At 58.8% G+C, this 15,776-nt stretch overlaps 3 protein-coding genes across 6 annotated transcripts; 2 read left to right on the top strand and 1 right to left on the bottom strand.

The window, feature by feature from the left end:
• Vamp5 (vesicle associated membrane protein 5) lies at nt 1–6,500 on the top strand. 2 transcript variants are annotated; one of them, XM_047522979.1, is made up of 4 exons: nt 1–143; nt 714–754; nt 5,592–5,725; nt 6,072–6,500. In XM_047522979.1, the coding sequence occupies exons 1-4, from the start codon at nt 16–18 to the stop codon at nt 6,240–6,242; spliced, it is 474 nt and encodes a 157-aa protein (XP_047378935.1). In that variant the 5' UTR covers nt 1–15; the 3' UTR covers nt 6,243–6,500. The 2 variants fall into 2 exon arrangements, with proteins under 2 accessions (XP_047378935.1, XP_047378936.1); XM_047522980.1 differs by lacking the exon at nt 1–143 and adding an exon at nt 363–377 and having other exon boundaries at nt 5,588–5,725.
• A 2,447-nt stretch (nt 6,501–8,947) lies between these two features.
• Rnf181 (ring finger protein 181) lies at nt 8,948–10,897 on the top strand. Its single transcript, XM_047523301.1, has 5 exons — nt 8,948–9,077; nt 9,880–10,010; nt 10,172–10,281; nt 10,424–10,498; nt 10,757–10,897. The coding sequence occupies exons 1-5, from the start codon at nt 8,992–8,994 to the stop codon at nt 10,814–10,816; spliced, it is 462 nt and encodes a 153-aa protein (XP_047379257.1). The 5' UTR covers nt 8,948–8,991; the 3' UTR covers nt 10,817–10,897.
• Nucleotides 10,898–11,569: 672 nt separating this feature from the next.
• On the bottom strand, nt 11,570–15,610 carry Tmem150a (transmembrane protein 150A). Of its 3 annotated transcripts, none has more exons than XM_047523298.1 (8): nt 15,329–15,610; nt 14,836–14,873; nt 14,280–14,327; nt 13,898–13,984; nt 13,309–13,376; nt 12,874–13,001; nt 12,448–12,625; nt 11,570–12,255 (listed from the first exon to the last, which is right to left on the bottom strand). In XM_047523298.1, exons 1-8 carry the CDS (start codon nt 15,401–15,403, stop codon nt 12,014–12,016), a joined length of 864 nt encoding a protein of 287 aa, XP_047379254.1. In that variant the 5' UTR covers nt 15,404–15,610; the 3' UTR covers nt 11,570–12,013. The 3 variants fall into 3 exon arrangements, with proteins under 3 accessions (XP_047379254.1, XP_047379255.1, XP_047379256.1); XM_047523299.1 differs by lacking the exon at nt 15,329–15,610 and adding an exon at nt 15,104–15,201 and having other exon boundaries at nt 14,696–14,873; XM_047523300.1 differs by lacking the exon at nt 15,329–15,610 and having other exon boundaries at nt 14,696–15,156.
• Nucleotides 15,611–15,776: the final 166 nt, after the last annotated feature.

Genomic DNA, 15,776 nt, shown 5'->3' with positions numbered 1-15,776 from the left:
GAAGTGGGGTTGGCCATGCCCGCCTCGTCGGGACCTTTCGAGGTTAAAGGTGGTCCCCTGGCCGCCTGGGCACTCAGAGCCACCGCGGGGTGGAAGGCGACCCGACGGCACTCCAGCCTCCGGCCCTCGGGGAGCGGAGCCAGGTCTGGCCAGGGGGTGGACACCTGAGCGGGGCTGAGGCTGTCCCAGCCCCTGGCGGGTGTCGGAGGGTACACTTCCCGGCAGAGAGGAGAGAACTTGTTTACTGCAGACGCTCCGCGGACGGTGACAGGGTGGCTCAGGCCTGATTCCTCCTAGCCTCTGCTCAGGGGCGTCCGAGTTGCCTCCCACTCCTGCTGCAGACTGGGCTCCTCCTCACTTGCTTCTCCAAGGCAAAGGTGCCAGGGGGGCAGGTCCCAGGCTCCCGGCTCCCCTGGGGTTCCTGGGAAGATGGACCTGGCAGGAAGCAGTCTTGGCAGCTTTAAGGTTGCGTCGGGAAAGCTGGCAGAGGTGTCAGGGATGCCGCCTGGCCAGGGTCAGGATGCTGGATGGCCTAGTCTCCAGGCAACTGGAGGCAGGAAGGGGAAGTGGGGCAGGAAGGTCAGACTGAGCTCTGGGGCCACCAGGAAACTGGTGTTCTGAGCATGAGACACAGCCAGAGTCCACTCCTGAGCATGCAGGGCCAGAGACCAGGCAGGGCCAGAGGTGGGCTTCTAGCTGCCCTTCGCCCTCAGGGAGAAGAGGAAACTCTGGAATGAAGGCCAAGGCCAGGACGGTGAGTGGGGGTCCTGGAGGACCTCAGGGCTCTCACAGGCACATCTGTGTCAACCAGCGCAGCGGGGCCTGGGGCGGGCTTACTGACCCCTGGCCTCCACTAGCTGGCTCCAGCCCCATCCTCCTGTCTCGTCCCGCTTGCCCTGTTCTCTGTCCCCAGCTTTTTCCCTTCCTTCTTTCCATCCTTTTCCTGGTCCTTCCTCCTTTCCCTTCTCTGCCCCTCTTCTCCATGCCTCATTCAACCAAAATGGAGTTCTCAGGCAGTTCCTTTGTGCCGGCCGTGGTAACAGTGTAGGGATCAGAGTGGCAGCAAAGCCGTGGTGGAGAGGTGGAGGCTGAGGAGCGACTGCCCACTGCCCTGTACTGGGGAGAGGCCCTGGAGCGCATGTGCCGAGCCACAGGCCCCCAGAGGCACGCAGCTGGGCCTGGCTGGGGAATCTCTGGTCAGCTAGGCCCCGGAGCTCCCTTCCCTGCACCGGTGTAGCCAGGGGCCAAACACAGACCCCTGGGGTGGGGTGTGTGCCTAGCAGGGTGAGGTTCTGGGGTCTCACACGTGCACACATCCCTGGGTCTGTGCTGGGTCAACTCCCAGACCTTCTGCCCACGGGCTCTAGCACCTCGAGCTAAAACTGTGTTGTTGTTGTGGGTTGTTGTTAGGGTCAAACAAGATAAAGTGAGTGAGCAGCTGGCTGCATGGCGCCGAGGCCAAGGCATGTGCCCGCTGAAAAGCAGCCATGTTCCTGCTTGACTCCTGGGACCTCACGGGCCCAGATGCCAGAGGGGATAGCCAGATGCCAGTTCTCATGGAAAACCCCCTGTTTCGGTCAGAAATGATAGGCATGGTGAGGCACCCCTGCAAGCCCAGAGTCCAGAGGCTGAGGAGGAGGGCTGATAGTCCAAGGTCGGCCTTGGCAACCTACCGAGATCCTGTCACAAGTAAACAAATAAATAGTTCACAGGACGGGGACTGAGTGCGGTGGCTCATGCCTAGAATCCCAGCAACTTGGGAGGCCCAGTAAGGAGGATTGTAAGTTTGAGGCCAGCCTAAGCAAATTAGCAAGATCCTGTCTCAAGATATAAAATACAAAGGGCTGAGGATGTAGCTTGGTGGTAGAGGACCTTGGGTTCAATCCTCAGTACCCGCCCCACACACAGAAGGGCTGGGGACATAGCTCGGTGACAGAGCACTTGCCTAGCATGTGGAAAGCCCTGGGTTCAATCCCTAGCACTGTAAAAAAAGAAAGGGAGGAGGGGAGGAAGGAAAGAGTGTTCACAAGAGAAGAGCTTTATTGTTGTGCATTTCATAAAAACTACCTGAGGTTTTATTTATTTATTTATTGGTACTAGGGATTGAACCCAGGTGTGCTTAACCACTGAGCCACATCCCCAGCCCTTTAAAAGCAAAAAACAAAAAAGCTTGTAGATAGACAGCTTGGCTTTATTTTGTTTACTTATTTATTTTTTTTATTTGTGGTGCTAAGGATCCAACCCAGTGCTTTACACGTGCTAGGCAAGCACTCTGCCACTGAACTACAGTCCCAGCCCCCCACCCAGACCATGTTTATATTTTATTTTGAGACAGGGTCTTGCTAAGTTGCTTAGGGCCTTGCTAAATTCCTGAGGCTGTCTTTGAACTCGTGATCCTCCTGCCCCAGCCTCCCCAGCTACTGGGGTTATAGGCGTGCTTGATTGTACCCGGCAAGGGATTTTGTTATTTATTTATTTATTATTTTGGTAATGGGTGTTGAAATTTTTATTCCGAGATAGGATCTCACTAAATTGCCCAGGTTAGCCTCCAATGTGCAATCCTCCTGCCTTAGCCTCCAAAACCGCTGGGATTACGGGTGTGCACTACCTTGTCCCACCACTAAGAGGTTTTATTGACCACAAGTACAGTGCAGTACAGTAAGATCTGACTGCTAAACAACATGTGAGAGAAAGCTAGGGGATTGAGGCTGCACTGATTTTGATGATAGTCTTATTGATTGAGCATTCAGTTTGTCAGGCATTGTGCTAAGCTTTTTGTTTAGACTATGTCACACCATCTTGAGCTAATATGATGAGGTAGGTATTATTATTAATCACCACTTTATAGACGAGGAAGCGGAGGGTCAGTGAGGTCATATCCTCAGTCTTGGGCTGGTGGGTGGCAGTGGCAGGATTTGGACGGGACCAGCGAAGAGCCCTGCTCTTTGTGACTGAGCTCAGCTCTGAGCCGGGGAAACCACACCACAGAGCGAGCACCCGCCCATCCCCAGCAGATGGGAGCAGGACTTCTTGGATACTGTACGGAGACAGGGAGATGAGGAGAGGGGCATTGCTTGATTCGTCTCCCTGGGTTGCCCAGCCTGCTCTTGAACTCTGTCCTCCTGCCTCAGCCGCCCCAGCAGCTGAGACTGCAGGTGCAGGCTGCTGTGCCTGGCAACAGATAGGTGTCTTGCTTTTGGTTTTGCAGTTGGGGATCCAACACAGGGCCTGAGTGATGGGCACGTGCTCTGCTCTCTGAGCCCAACAGTGAGGGTTTGGGGAGTTGCATTCTCAGAGGAGAAACTAAGGGCACGTGGCCTGGAAATGCCTGAAAGGGGATCTGAGGGTGGCATGTAGCTCAGGGGTAGGGCAGTGGCCTAGCGTGTGTGGTCCTGGGTCCCCTCCGGTGTGGAGGTGGGGTTGAGGGGCAGACAGGAACATCCGTCAAGAACATTTCCTGCGTAACTGCCACCCTGTCGGGCAACGACTGCTTCCCCCCCCCCCCCCCGCCCCGCTCAGAGCCCCACGTTCTACACCCCCGCGAGTTTCAGACCTGCCTCTCCAGCCTGCCTTCCTCTCTGCGCTCCTGCCCCTCCTCGCCCCACGGGCGCCTGGCGGCCTCCCCTGACCTGCTGATTGCCCCTGCACCCTGCTGGCCCACCTCTGCCGACGTTCCTCACCTTGATCTGCGGCATGGAATCAGAGGGCTTCCCTGCCGCTCCCAGCTGGTCCCTCTCCTGACACTTGGTCCTCCCAGCAGCCCCTCTGGTCCTTCACTGTTTGGGTGTGTAGCCCTGTACAAACAGGCACGGTTCATTCAGAAAGCACTCATCACGTGCTTCACCAGGCTCTGGGCTGAGCCACAAGTGACGCAGGGCAGCGTGACCCCTGCCCTCCAGTTGCTCCCCTCCTCCCAAAGGGGACCCGTGCCCAGGGCCGAGTAGGACGGAGGAGCACTGAGCCCTGAGTGTCTCTGTTCCCCAGAGAGCGTGTGTTCTTTTAGGCCTGGGCCCCTCTGGGCTCCAGGAGGGAGACTCTGCTGACTGCAGCTGGGTGGAGGCACAGCCAGCTCTCGGAGTGTGACCTGGTGTCACCCCTGTGCGAGCGCAAGATAGCAACAGCTGTAGGATCCAGCACAGAAAAAATAACACCAGCACCTACAAGTCTCCAGCAGGACTCTCAGTTTTGAATCTTTGTCCATTCCCAAGTGTTTTCCTTGGACTCCTGGGATGTGAAATAAGAGGGCCTGGGACAATGGTGGCAATGGGGGAGGGGCTCGGGAGAGGACAGGAGCAAGCAGCCGGTTTTCATTACTTCCCGGTTCCCGGCCTGTGAGTGTCCCCGCCATCGGTGGTTTGCCAACCCTGTTCTGAAGAGGCAGGTTGTTTTTCCAGCTCGTGGGTAAATATCTGACCTGTTTGGGTTTCAGATGCCTGCCCTTTGAAATTCCTGCTGGGTGTGATAAGCGCACCAGCAGAACATCTCTTGACAATCAGAGTTGATTTTGGACAGGCTGTAAAGCAACCGGCCAGCTCACTGAGACCTGCAAGGGTCAGCACTGTGCTGGCCTCCCAGGCCCCCGTGGTGCAGAGGAGGGGCATGTCCCTGCTCTCCCTCTGGGAGCTTGTGGTCCAGCTGGGGAGCTGGGTCTCCTGAGGGCCATGTGCAAGGCAGCTGCAGGGACCCTGAAGGAAGAGTGGGAGTGTCTGCCTCCTGGACCACCAGGTGCCCTAACGGGAATTTAGCCACGTACAGAATGCCTGCTGTGGACAATGGGCTGTGCCTCCCTGAAACGTCCCTGGACCCGCTCCTGGGCCTGCAGCTGACATGGCGGCTTCCTGCCCTGGTTCCCAACCACACACATCCAGAGCCCAGCCAGCTTGGAACCTGCACCTCCCTTCCCAGTCCTACCGAATACGCTGGGGTTTCGGTTTAGGTGAAGGCTGCTGCCCAGGCTGGGAAACCCAAGGGTGGTCTCACCTCTGCATTGGGAAGACCTGGGCCAATTGGAAGACTGGAGGCTAGAGGCCAGAAAGGCTGAGTTCCCTGGCAGGGAGGGGACTGACCGTGGGCACTGATGTGGGGAGGGATGGGCCAGGAGGCAGAAAGGCCTGACCTGCCAGAGGCGCAAGGAGGGGACCTGGGCGTCTCATTCTGGAAAGGCTTAGGCAGACATTATAACATGAGTTGTTTCAAAACCATTTCTCTAACCCTCTGGAGTGGATGTCTTCCCTGTCTGACTTGCAGCCAAGTCACTTGGTTCCTGCTTTTTGTGGCCACCTTAGCCTTAGTTCAGTAGGAAGCTGCAGGTGGCATGGGTAGATGCCACCTATAGGGGTGGCGTCCTGGAAGCTCCCCACCTGGGGCAGCTCAGACGAAGCTGAGCTGCTGGACTGACTGAAGCCGGTCCTTGATGGACAGGGAGAAGCCCCACCCACCTGGAAGAGCCGACCTTCTCTGCACATATCTTGCCCTCATGCAAATGGTGCTGTTAGCATCCCATACCCGTGCACAGTGGGGGAAGGAGGACTTGGGTCTGAGGGCCAGATGGGGGTCATGCAGCCCTGACCTTTAGCTTGGTGCCCAGGCAGGTAACGAGTTGGAGCGATGCCAGCGGCAGGCGGAGGAGGTGACGGAAATTATGCTCAACAACTTCGACAAGGTCCTGGAGCGTGATGGGAAGCTGGAAGAGCTGGAGCAGCGTTCAGACCAACTCCTGGACATGGTGTGAGGCCCCAGGGAGCAGAGGTGGAAGGGAGAGGCTATGAACCGTCAGAGAGCCCTTGCAGGCTGTCCTAGGGTCTCTGGCCCTCGGTGGAGCCTCTGGGTGTCCTGAGGCCCCCCAGCCCAGAGCTGCAATGGGTACGGAGGCCTGGGTCTGAAGCTGAGGACTGGCATTGCCAACCCGGGGTGGGCTGGGAGGGGGGATAGCCACAGGCCCCCTGGTGTCTGAGGCCAGAGCAGGCATGTGAGGAGGGTCAGGAGGTCAGGTGCTACTGGGCTGGGTGGGAGGAGCTGGTCTGGGCCCTGTGGGAGTCACTAATCCCCACCCGTGTCTGGGGTCTCCACAGAGCTCAGCCTTCAGCAAGACCACCAGGACCCTCGCCCAGCAGAAGCGCTGGGAGAACATCCGCTGCAGGGTCTACCTGGGGCTGGCGGTGGCCAGTGGCCTGCTCATCATTCTGATTGTGCTGCTGGCCATCTTCCTCCCACAGAGCAGTGGGGACAGCAGTGCCCCGTAGGCCCAGGACACAGGCTTTGCCTCAGGGCCTGGGGACGGACTCAGCTGGGCCTGGGCAGAGGCTGAATGACTTCAGTGGCCAGCTCTGGTCTCCAAGAACCCTGGTGTTTGTCTCCTTGAGCCACCCCAGTGACTCTGAAGGGCAGCCTGAGACGTGCACCGTCGTGCCTCCCATCCTGCCGCAGGCTGGCCTTCCGTAGCGGCCTGCCGCTCCAGCGCACCGGCCGGCCCCACCTGGAGCTCAGTAAAAGCCACTGTCTGGCTAAAAGCTCGTGTGTGTGTGTTTGTCTGAACCTCCTCTCGGTTAAACCTACTCTGCCTCCTCCCTGGGGCGGCAGCCCGGAGGTGGCCACTTCCTTTCTCTTCCCTCCTTGATCTTCCCTACTCAGACCTTTCTGGGGTGGGGGTGCAAAAACACAATGTGGTTGGAGTCCTAGGCCAGAGCCTAACTCTGGGAATCCAATGAACCAGTTCCAACCACCTAACCCAAAACCAAACCGGAAAGGAAATGGTGAAAAGCAGGAAAGGAACTTTAAGGGGACCCACGTCCTTAGTCCTTAGCCCTGGATCCAGGGGTCCACAATGACTTGAGGTTTTATAGAAAGGGCAGTGATCGCAAGGTTGGGGGTTTGCATAGCTGGAGGCTTTTCACAGCTGCCAAACAGTGATCTCTTTTTTTTGGTACCAGATTGAACCAGGGGGGCTTAATCACTGAGCCACATTGCCAGCCCTTTAAAAAATTTTTTTATTTTAAGACAGGGTCTCAATAAGTTGCGGAGGCTGGCTTTGAACTTGTGATTCTTCTGCCTCAGCCTCCTGAGCTGTTGGGATTATAGGTGTGCACCACTGCACACGGCCAAAGCAGGTGATCTTGATCATGTGTGTCTGTCCATCATTAACTCAGGATTGGTCAGGTGGGCCTTGTTGGGATAAGGAAGTTGCTGTTGCCTGTGGGTAGGGGAGTGAGTAGCTTGGACTCATTACAAGATACTTATTAAATCACATCTTGCTCCTGGAATCCAAGGTGACTTGGAGTAAAGGAGATGAATGAAAAATGTAGGCAGAGATGCCAAGTCTTTAATCTGCTTCTAGGCACCCTTTGGACATTTGCAGGCAAAAGCAAAGAGTCTTAAGTCCTTGTTAAAAAACAGTCATCAAACCAGAAACCTTGAGCCTACTTTCCTGAACATCAAATTTGTTATCTTTGACATCTTGGGGAACTCAGAGGGACTCTAAGGGAGGACTGTACTTCAGAGATGTTTTCACGAGGTTCTCATCTTCAGACAGACTTTCCCCTCTCAATACTTCCCCCTCCCCAATGTCACTGCCTACACCATGTTCTTCCTTAGCTTTACACCAGACTGCAGATGAGGCAAGCGGAGTAGAAATGGAGGTTTCTGTGGTATTGTAATGCAGGGTCACAAAGATGTTTGTCCTGTAGGAAAGAATTTAGACATTTCAACATTCCAGAGACACATGTGGCCATAGCAAAGATCACTTGGCAAAGGCATTGAAGAAGGAAAGAAGGTCCCACCCATTGTGGAAGCAGGACAGCCTCTGCCTGGGCTACTTAACTGCAGCTCAAACTCAAGCAAGTGGCAAGGGAATTTGAGGTCAAGTGTGTAAAATTAGCAGTTCCTTGCTAGATAGAGTGAGGGCTACTGACAGAAAGAACAAACCCAGAGAGCTATGCGATCTTACCCACAGTGTGACACAGTGAAAGTACACTTCCACTGAACTTACTACCATCTTCCTCTTCTGGGACAGATGTGGGAAAGATGGAAGCACCACTTATAGGCTGTGTCTGTGTGGGTGGGCCATTATGGTATGGGCATTTGGTACCAAGAGTGCTTTATGACTGGGCTACAACCCCAGCCCTGTTTCATATTTTTTTTTGTTTGTGACAGGGTCTCGCTAGGTTTCTGAGGGGCGCGCTAAATTGCTGAGACTCAGGTTTCACATAAGTAAAAAGGGCAGAAGAAGGGCTGAGGGAGTAGCTCAGTGGTACAGCAAGTGCTTGGAGGCCCTGAGTTCAATTCCCAGCAGCTAAAATCAAAACAGCATGATTGTGTGTAGCTCCCAGGACTATTGCAAAGATTACTGACACTGTTTGTGAAACATCCATCACTGCAAATAATTGAATGCAATGATTCTCAGCTCGCCTTAGAATCACCGGCAGAAGGGACACAGGCCCCTCTGCCGACCGGCTAGTTCGAAAGCAGCCTTGGGTGTTATTCCCTAACGCTACCTGCTCCTCAGGGGGGTACTGATAAAGGGGTGCAAAGCACCTATTTAGCTCAGAAGCCGGGGAAGAGGCTGCGCAATGGCTAAGATCCACAGCCTCGCGCGCAGCTCCCCACGCGCTCAGCGCCATGCGAATACGTCGGAAGCGCGGGAGCTCCTGTCCCAGCAGCGAGCATACGTAGATTTCAGCACCCGCACGTCGAAGCCGCGCAGCCACAGCCAGGTAGAGGCCGCAACCGCCCTCACGCCTCCACAACTGCGGCCGCGCCTGAAATTCCCGGGAATTCCCTCTTCCTCCGGTCCCATTGGCCGTAGTCCTCGTCACCTGACTTATCCTACCAATGAGAGGCGGCAGCATCAGTACTTCCGCTTTCTGCGCTTCAGCAAGCCACTAGGCCCGCCCTTCCAGTTCCTGATTGGCTGCCCTCTCTCAGCTGGCCAGCTTATTGGCCAGCACCTGGGGCCGCGATCCGCAGGTCTGCGGGCTGTGTCAGACCGCGGCGGCCATGGCGTCCTACTTCGACGAGCACGACTGCGAGTCGTTGGATCGCGAGCAGGACGCCCGAACCAACATGCTGCTGGAGCTGGCAAGGTGGGCGCGGGCTCGGCCGGGCGGGGCTGCGGGGAGGCGGGGCACCGAGGCTGCCGGTCCAGGGGCGGCGGGGCCGCAGGAGCCGGCCCGGCCCACCGCGGCGCGGCCCCGGGCGCCCCGGGCCATCCGTGCGTGGCCAGCGCTACTCCCCCGAAGTGCCGGGTGCTCGCTAGCAGCTGCAGACCAGCCCCCGCTGCGCCTTTCATCTGATAGCGAGCACCTGCTGTGTACGGGGTAGCTGCTATTACTGCTGGCTGGGAATTGAACCAGGGTCGCTTAACCACTCGCTACGCCCCCTGCCCTTTCTATTTTTCACTTTGAGGCAGGGTCTTGCTAAATTGCTTAGGGCCTCACTAAGTTGAACTTGCGATCCACCTGCCTTAGCCTCCCGGGTCTGGGATTGCAGGCATGCACCACCGCGCCTGGCCCTTTTTATTTTTAAAATTTTGGGTGAGTACACACGCACACACACAAACACACTTTTTGGTACCGGGGCACATTTTTTTGGTATATTTTTGGTGCTGGGGATAGATCCCAGGCTCTCATGGAGATGTTGGACGAACACTCTACCACCCAACTACATCCCCAGCTCCTCTCTCTTTGGTACAAGGTCTTGCTAAATTGCTAAGGCTGGACTTGATCGTGCCATTCTCCTGTGTCAGCCTCCTGAATTGCTAGTTACAGGTTAGCTGGCGCCTGGGTGCCAGGCTGGGCAAGGTATTTATGTGTTAGTCCTCAGTGACTTTGGGGGCCAAGAGGAAGTGTGGTTTTTCTTGATTCTGACCTTGCAGCCTCCTCCCAGGTCTCTCTTCAATAGGATGGATCTTGAAGACTTGGGACTGGTGGTAGACTGGGATCACCACCTGCCTCCGCCAGCTGCCAAGGCTGCGGTGGAGAGCCTCCCCAGGACTGTCGTCAGCGGCTCTCAGGCTGGTGAGGACACCACATCCTTCTGCTGTCCGGGCAGGTCTGCAGACTGTGGCCTGGCCCTTCAGTGTTCCAGGCCCGCCCCAATGGGCAGGCGTGCCCTTCAGGAGTGGGAGCTGGGTGGTGGGGCCTGTAGCAGCTCTCCTGATCAGCACTCCCTCCTCAAGAGCTCAAGTGCCCCGTGTGTCTTTTGGAATTTGAGGAGCAGGAGACTGTCATTGAGATGCCTTGCCGTCACCTCTTCCATTCCAACTGCATTCTGCCCTGGCTGAGCAAGGTACTGCTTCTTCCCTCCTATCCTCAGTTCTCAGGCTTCTTTCTGAGGTCAAAGAAGGGTGGAGGAGGGGTGGGGATGGGGGCCAGGGAGGGTGATTAGCTTGTGACCAGACTTGTGCTGAAATATAACCTACTTTTCCCAGACAAATTCCTGCCCCCTGTGCCGCCATGAGCTGCCCACTGATGACGCCACTTATGAGGAGCACAGACGGGATAAGGTGGGAGCTGGTGGTCGAGGGGTGGGCTGCTCCTGGCCCCCTGGGCTGGACCCACTTCGTTCATTTTCCACCTCAGCAGGCCTGGTTGGCTAGGCCTCCGGACTCCCTGGCTTTGGCCATTTTCCCAGTGATTGTAAGGGCAGGAGTCTCAACAGAGCAGAAGCTAGGGCCCCGAAGTGAGATCCATCCCTGTGATAGCTGCCCCGTCCCTCGCCCGGGTCTTCAGGCTGGGCGCTGCCTGCCTTCTCTCTCTTCCAGGCTCGAAAGCAGCAGCAGCAGCACCGGCTGGAGAACCTCCATGGGGCCATGTACACGTGAGGCCGCTGGGCTGAGTGCCAGCCCCCCACAGCGTCTCCCTGGCACCTTGACCCCTCATTAAACATGTCTTTGCCCACCCTGCGACTGTGTCGCTCACAGGCTGGGGGAGGGGCTTGCGTCCTCCACTAGTCCCTGCTGCTCTGGGTAAGGTGGTGCTGAACAGCACAAGGTGCCAGGCTGTTTCCTGCCCCGGTGGCCTGTCTGGACTCAGGGTGGTGGAGCCCAGGTAAAGGGCCTGGCCACTGGGCACCCAGGGCTTGGCCCATGTTGCTGGCTGGAAGGCACAGTGTGCCAGGGCCTGGTACCTCACAGCTATTTAAAGCTGATAAACTAACCTGCACCTCCCTTCCCCCCTGCGATTTCTAGTTAACCTTGGAACCTTCAGTTAACCTTGGAATCCTGGAGTGTTCTTTAGCACCAGAGAGAAAATTGCTTTTAACGTTTAAAAGTTGCTCTGTACCCCCCTCCCCATATCCCCTTACTGTGGAATCAAAGTTCACACCAGACTGAGTGGGGGAAGGAAGTAGACTGCCAGGCCAGGTTGGTACTTCATAGTTTAGAGGCGCAGGAAGGGTTTCAAGCCCTTGTGGGTCTTTGCATAGTGTCTGGCATCCTTGGTTCCTGGCTGTCCTGCTCTTAAAGAGCTGTGGACACTTGGGGCTCTCCCTGGGGCCAGGGGTTTCCTCCCATTCCTTGTTTAAGGAAAACCATCCTGGATTAGGCTCTCCCTGACTCCAGAAGAGACTACAAACATGCAAATTAGAATTCTTTTAATAGATATAAAAAAGTACTAAAATACCCATGTGGTTCTGCTGTGTTATTTGCCCTAAAGGAAGTGAGGGGCAGAGTGAAGACCCCAGTGCAGCTTGGTGGGCCCAGGGGTGGGCTCTTCCTGCCCCCAGGCTTGCATCCCCTGCTGTCCCAGCCCCCAATTCCTGCAGCAGGAAACCCCAGTAGTCTGGCTCCAGCACTGGGAGAAGGCACCTGAGGGCTGGCTGGGGAGTGAGGACCGGGCTGGGTTCACACCAGCAGCACTGTGCCAGGCGGCACGGGCAGGCGTGGGGTGGCCCCTTCTCCAGGAGGGAGGACGCCCAGATCCCAACAGAATACTTTCTGAAAATGGTTTTTGGTACAAAATAAACGCAAAGAAGATAAGGGGCGGGGTGCCGCGGAGGCGGGCCAGCCACCCTCCGGGTCTCAGATCATGGCGATGCTCTCGGGGGCGCAGTTGAGGTGGGTGGAGGTGCTGCTGCTCCCCGAGGACTTGCAGGCCCGGCCAGGGGCAGGCTGCAGAGCAGCCACCAGCGTGTCTGAGGACACTGCCCCAAACTCGTAGCTGAAGGTGCCATAGAAAATGAGGATGTCGATGACGAACACCCACTCACACAGGGCCGCCCCGTGCTGCAGCTGGGAGCTCTCGTGGACGAAGAAGACGCCACCTGGACACGGCTAAGGAAGGGTTCTGAGGCTGTGCGGGCCTGGCAGCACCTTTCTGCAGTCAGGGGCCAGGCCTCCCTGGAGGTAGCCAACGACCCCAGAGGCCCTGTGGGCTGGAACCTAGGCCCACCCCCATCTAGCGGGAGAAAGGAGCCAGATGATGAGTTCCTGGGCAGCCCATCCTGGAAGGATACTGAGGACCAGGCTGATGAAGGCGATGGCAGCCAGCACGCTGCGCAGGTAGGCCACCACCAGGTCCAGGGGGGTGGTGGCCCCATGGTAGGAGAGGGCACAGTGCAGGCAGACGAAGAGCAGCCCTGCAGGGAAGGCCACACCCGCTCCCACGTAGTGCAGAGGCTTGGCGTGATCCACCTGGCAAGGCAGAGGCCCACTGTGAGGTCCCCACTGAACCCAGGGCGTCTACCACTGAGCTACATCCCAGCCCTTACTTTTTGAGACAGGGTCTCACTAAGTTGCCTGAGGCTGGCCTCAAACTGGAAATCCTCCTGCCTTAGCCTCCCAAGCTGCTGCCAGGATTACAAGTGTGTGCCAACCTGCAGGCCCCTCCTCCCCCTCCCCCAGGCCCTACTGGGGGAAGTCCAAAGGGTGTTGGGGGGCACCTGAAAGTTGCCAACCACCACGAGGCCTGCGGCGTTGGTACAGCCTGTGATGAGTGCTGTGGTGTTTACCCAGGAGTGCCGGCTCTGCTCCAGAAGCTGCCCATACCGCAGGAGGCAGATCAGGGCCACTGGGGGAGGAGACATGGCTGGGGCCAGCCTGGCACCTCCGGCCAGTCCTGTCCCCTCCCGGCCTCCTAGCGGCTCCCTTCTTCCAGTGCTCCTGCCCTCTGAGGGCCCAAAGGGGACTGACAGGCAGATGGTGAACTAGGTTTCCTTAGGCAGGGACTGGCAAGTAGCTCGGGTGGCCGTGTGGAAGCTGGTTTTTGGTCCCCAAGGAACAGGAGAGCAGTTGCCCCTCAGCCGACCCCTTGGAGGTCCTTCCTGAAGTGTGGGGGCTGACTGTGCTGGTGAGGTGGGGCCCAGAGTACCACTCACCCATGAAAGCACCCACATTCCCAATGAGGCTGAAGAGGCAGCTCTCGGGGGGATACGTGCCGCATTTGCTGTGGGAGGCAAGGAGAGCATGAGGCAGCAGCATTAGCAGGCCCTGTTCCGTCCCCTGCTTCCTGCGTCTGCCGGTTCCTCAGTGGGCACAGCACTGATTTATGGGAAGGGCTGGTGAGCCTCACACAGCTGTCTCCAGACTGAGCCCCCACAGAGCCGTGTGTAGAGAAGATAAGGGGTGCCCTGGAGTGCTGGCAGGCCTGAGTCCCTGCTGAGGCCTGCTGCTGGCCGGGCAATCGGGGTGTAAGCTTACGTCCAGCTGCCTCCACTTACTAGCTCCATGACCTGGACCAATAACACTGGGCCTCAGTTTCCTCACATACAATAGAAAAACAGCGGCCTCCCTTCTGGGAGAATTAAAGGACATCACATACAAAGCCCTCTGCAGAGCCCAGCTCCTAGCAACCAGCAAGCGGTATTAAGTAGCCCTTAGTAAGACGATTACTCCTGTGACCTGGGACGGGCCTTTGTTTAAGGGCCTTCTGGAAGTCTGGGAGGACCCGAGGTCTCATTGACTTACCTGATGAGGGGGACATCGTCCAAAGTGCAGCAGGTCTTGGGGCCCCCTTGCTCAGCAGGGTCAGGAGAGCAGGACTCATTGTAGGACCTGGCAGGCAGGACACTGAGTAGACTGGGGAGGGGGTGCCCCAGGCCTCGAAGAGGACCCTCTCCCGGACCTCCCCAGCAGGGCACCAGAACCTGCTCCCCAGAGCCTGCCTGAAGCAGAAGCCAGAGGGGTGAAGGGACGGTGGAAGGCGGGCAGACGGGCAGGAAGCCGTGCCTGGGCCCAACGTCAGGAGAGCAGCGAGGCCCAGGGCCTGGCCCGGCTCACGCAGCAGAGGACCCAGGAGGGGACAGATGAAGGGAGCTTTAGAGCGAGGCTGCCTGCAGAGCCTCCATACCAGTTCTCCACGGGGCACACGTGGCGGTTCATCACGGCCATGGCATACCTGTGGGAGCAGACTGTCACCCTGGGGCCAGGTCCCTCCCCGCCCAGCCTCTTCCATCTCGACTGCTGCCCATCCAGGCTCTTGGCCTTGCGGGGGGCCCGGGCCGGGTACCGGCCACCGGCCGAGTGGCGACTGCACAGAGCTGCGCACGGCCCGGCTGGAAACCCTCTGGAAACTGCCCTGGCTGCAGCCTGTCGGTCAGTTCCCGGGCAGAACGGCAGTGGTGCCAGCTCGTCCAAGGGGCTGTGTGCCCAGGCACCCGGCCAGGCTGTGGAGACAGCCAGAGTGACCCTGGCACCAGCCCGGAGCCTGCCACAGGACGAGGGACGTGGTGTGTGCCCGTCTCCCGCGCCCAGCCCTCTACTTACACAGTCCATATGCCCGTGATGGAGAAAGCGGACAGGCTGACAGGAAGGAGGATCCAGGCGGTCATGAGGGAGGGGAGCCAGGGTGGTGGAGCAGGGGGAGGACGGGAGGCAGGCGGGGAGGAGGGGGCGGGCCCGGCTACCTGGAGCGACCTCGGCCAGGAACATCAGCTGCCCCGGCCTGTGGGGAGACAGGTCAGAGTCCGGGGTCCGGGGTCGGCGCCCGGGCGGGGGAGGCAGGCGGCGGCGCCTCGCCCCGAGCCGCTGCGCCCGCGGCGTCCCAACTTTGGGCTGCGCCCCGCCGCGCCGCGCACCCCTCGGGCACCCGCGGGCCCGGCCTCTGCGAGGGGTCGCCCTCCCTCGCCCGCGGGCCGCGCCGGGACCCAGGGCCCGCCCGGGAGGGCTACGCACCGCGCGCGCCGGCCGCCGCGCCCCGCAACCCTCGTGGCGCGGTCCTGGGCTGCGGCCCCCGGAGCAGCCCCGCGCGTTTAAAGGGCCGGCGGCCCCGCCCCGCGCCCCTCCGCGCCGCGCCGCCCGCCGGGACCTGGAGTCCGCGCCGCCCGGACTACAACTCCCGAGCCGCCGCGCGCCCGGGCCGGGGTCCGCGCAGGCCGCGCGGCGGCGCGGTTTCATCACCTGCTCTATTCTCGGACGTGCGAGTACACAGAGTGCTGGCCAGAGTCGCCGCGTCCAGCCGTCGCCCGTCGCCATCCCTTGAAGGAAGGTGGCAGAGGCCAAAGGCGCCCGTTCTCAGCGAGCCCATTAGGCGTCGTGCAGGGTGCTGAGGGTGCCGCTGGCCAGGTGCGCTAGGCTGGAGGGCGAGGTGAGACCCCGCCGAGCGGGGAGGGGGCGGGCGGGGCCGCGTTGTCCACCGGCGTCACCATAACTTAGAGGCCAAGGACATTCTTCTCATGACTGAAGAGGCAGGAATGCTCGCCTCACATACCACGAGTGCGCCCGGGTCTGCCTAAAGGCAGCCCAGCTTGTGAGGACAGTCCTGGGAGACCGCTGGGGCAGATCATTAGCCAGCCCGACCGGACGCGCCCGCGGTCAGGGCGAGAGGGCCTCACGGTGAGGCAAAGGT

The sequence above is a fragment of the Sciurus carolinensis genome, chromosome 13 (assembly GCF_902686445.1).
Source record: "Sciurus carolinensis chromosome 13, mSciCar1.2, whole genome shotgun sequence".
NCBI lineage: Eukaryota > Metazoa > Chordata > Mammalia > Rodentia > Sciuridae > Sciurus > Sciurus carolinensis.
Note: the sequence above shows the minus strand (reverse complement) of the source record. Positions and strands in the feature narration are given on the sequence as shown.

Excerpts from the sequence above, each read along its gene's own strand:
- Vamp5 (XM_047522979.1), top strand. The coding sequence starts at position 16 with ATGCCCGCCTCGTCGGGACCTTTCGAGGTTAAAGGTGGTCCCCTGGCC. Across the intron at positions 755-5,591 it reads TGAAGGCCAAGGCCAGGACG|GTAACGAGTTGGAGCGATGC; the intron begins GTGAGTGGGGGT and ends GTGCCCAGGCAG. Across the intron at positions 5,726-6,071 it reads CAGACCAACTCCTGGACATG|AGCTCAGCCTTCAGCAAGAC; the intron begins GTGTGAGGCCCC and ends GGGTCTCCACAG.
- Rnf181 (XM_047523301.1), top strand. The coding sequence starts at position 8,992 with ATGGCGTCCTACTTCGACGAGCACGACTGCGAGTCGTTGGATCGCGAG. Across the intron at positions 9,078-9,879 it reads ATGCTGCTGGAGCTGGCAAG|GTCTCTCTTCAATAGGATGG; the intron begins GTGGGCGCGGGC and ends GCCTCCTCCCAG. Across the intron at positions 10,011-10,171 it reads CGTCAGCGGCTCTCAGGCTG|AGCTCAAGTGCCCCGTGTGT; the intron begins GTGAGGACACCA and ends TCCCTCCTCAAG.
- Tmem150a (XM_047523298.1), bottom strand. The coding sequence starts at position 15,403 with ATGGCGACGGGCGACGGCTGGACGCGGCGACTCTGGCCAGCACTCTGT. Across the intron at positions 13,985-14,279 it reads GTGTGCCCCGTGGAGAACTG|GTCCTACAATGAGTCCTGCT; the intron begins GTATGGAGGCTC and ends CCTGCCTGCCAG. Across the intron at positions 12,626-12,873 it reads TGGTGGTTGGCAACTTTCAG|GTGGATCACGCCAAGCCTCT; the intron begins GTGCCCCCCAAC and ends CTGCCTTGCCAG.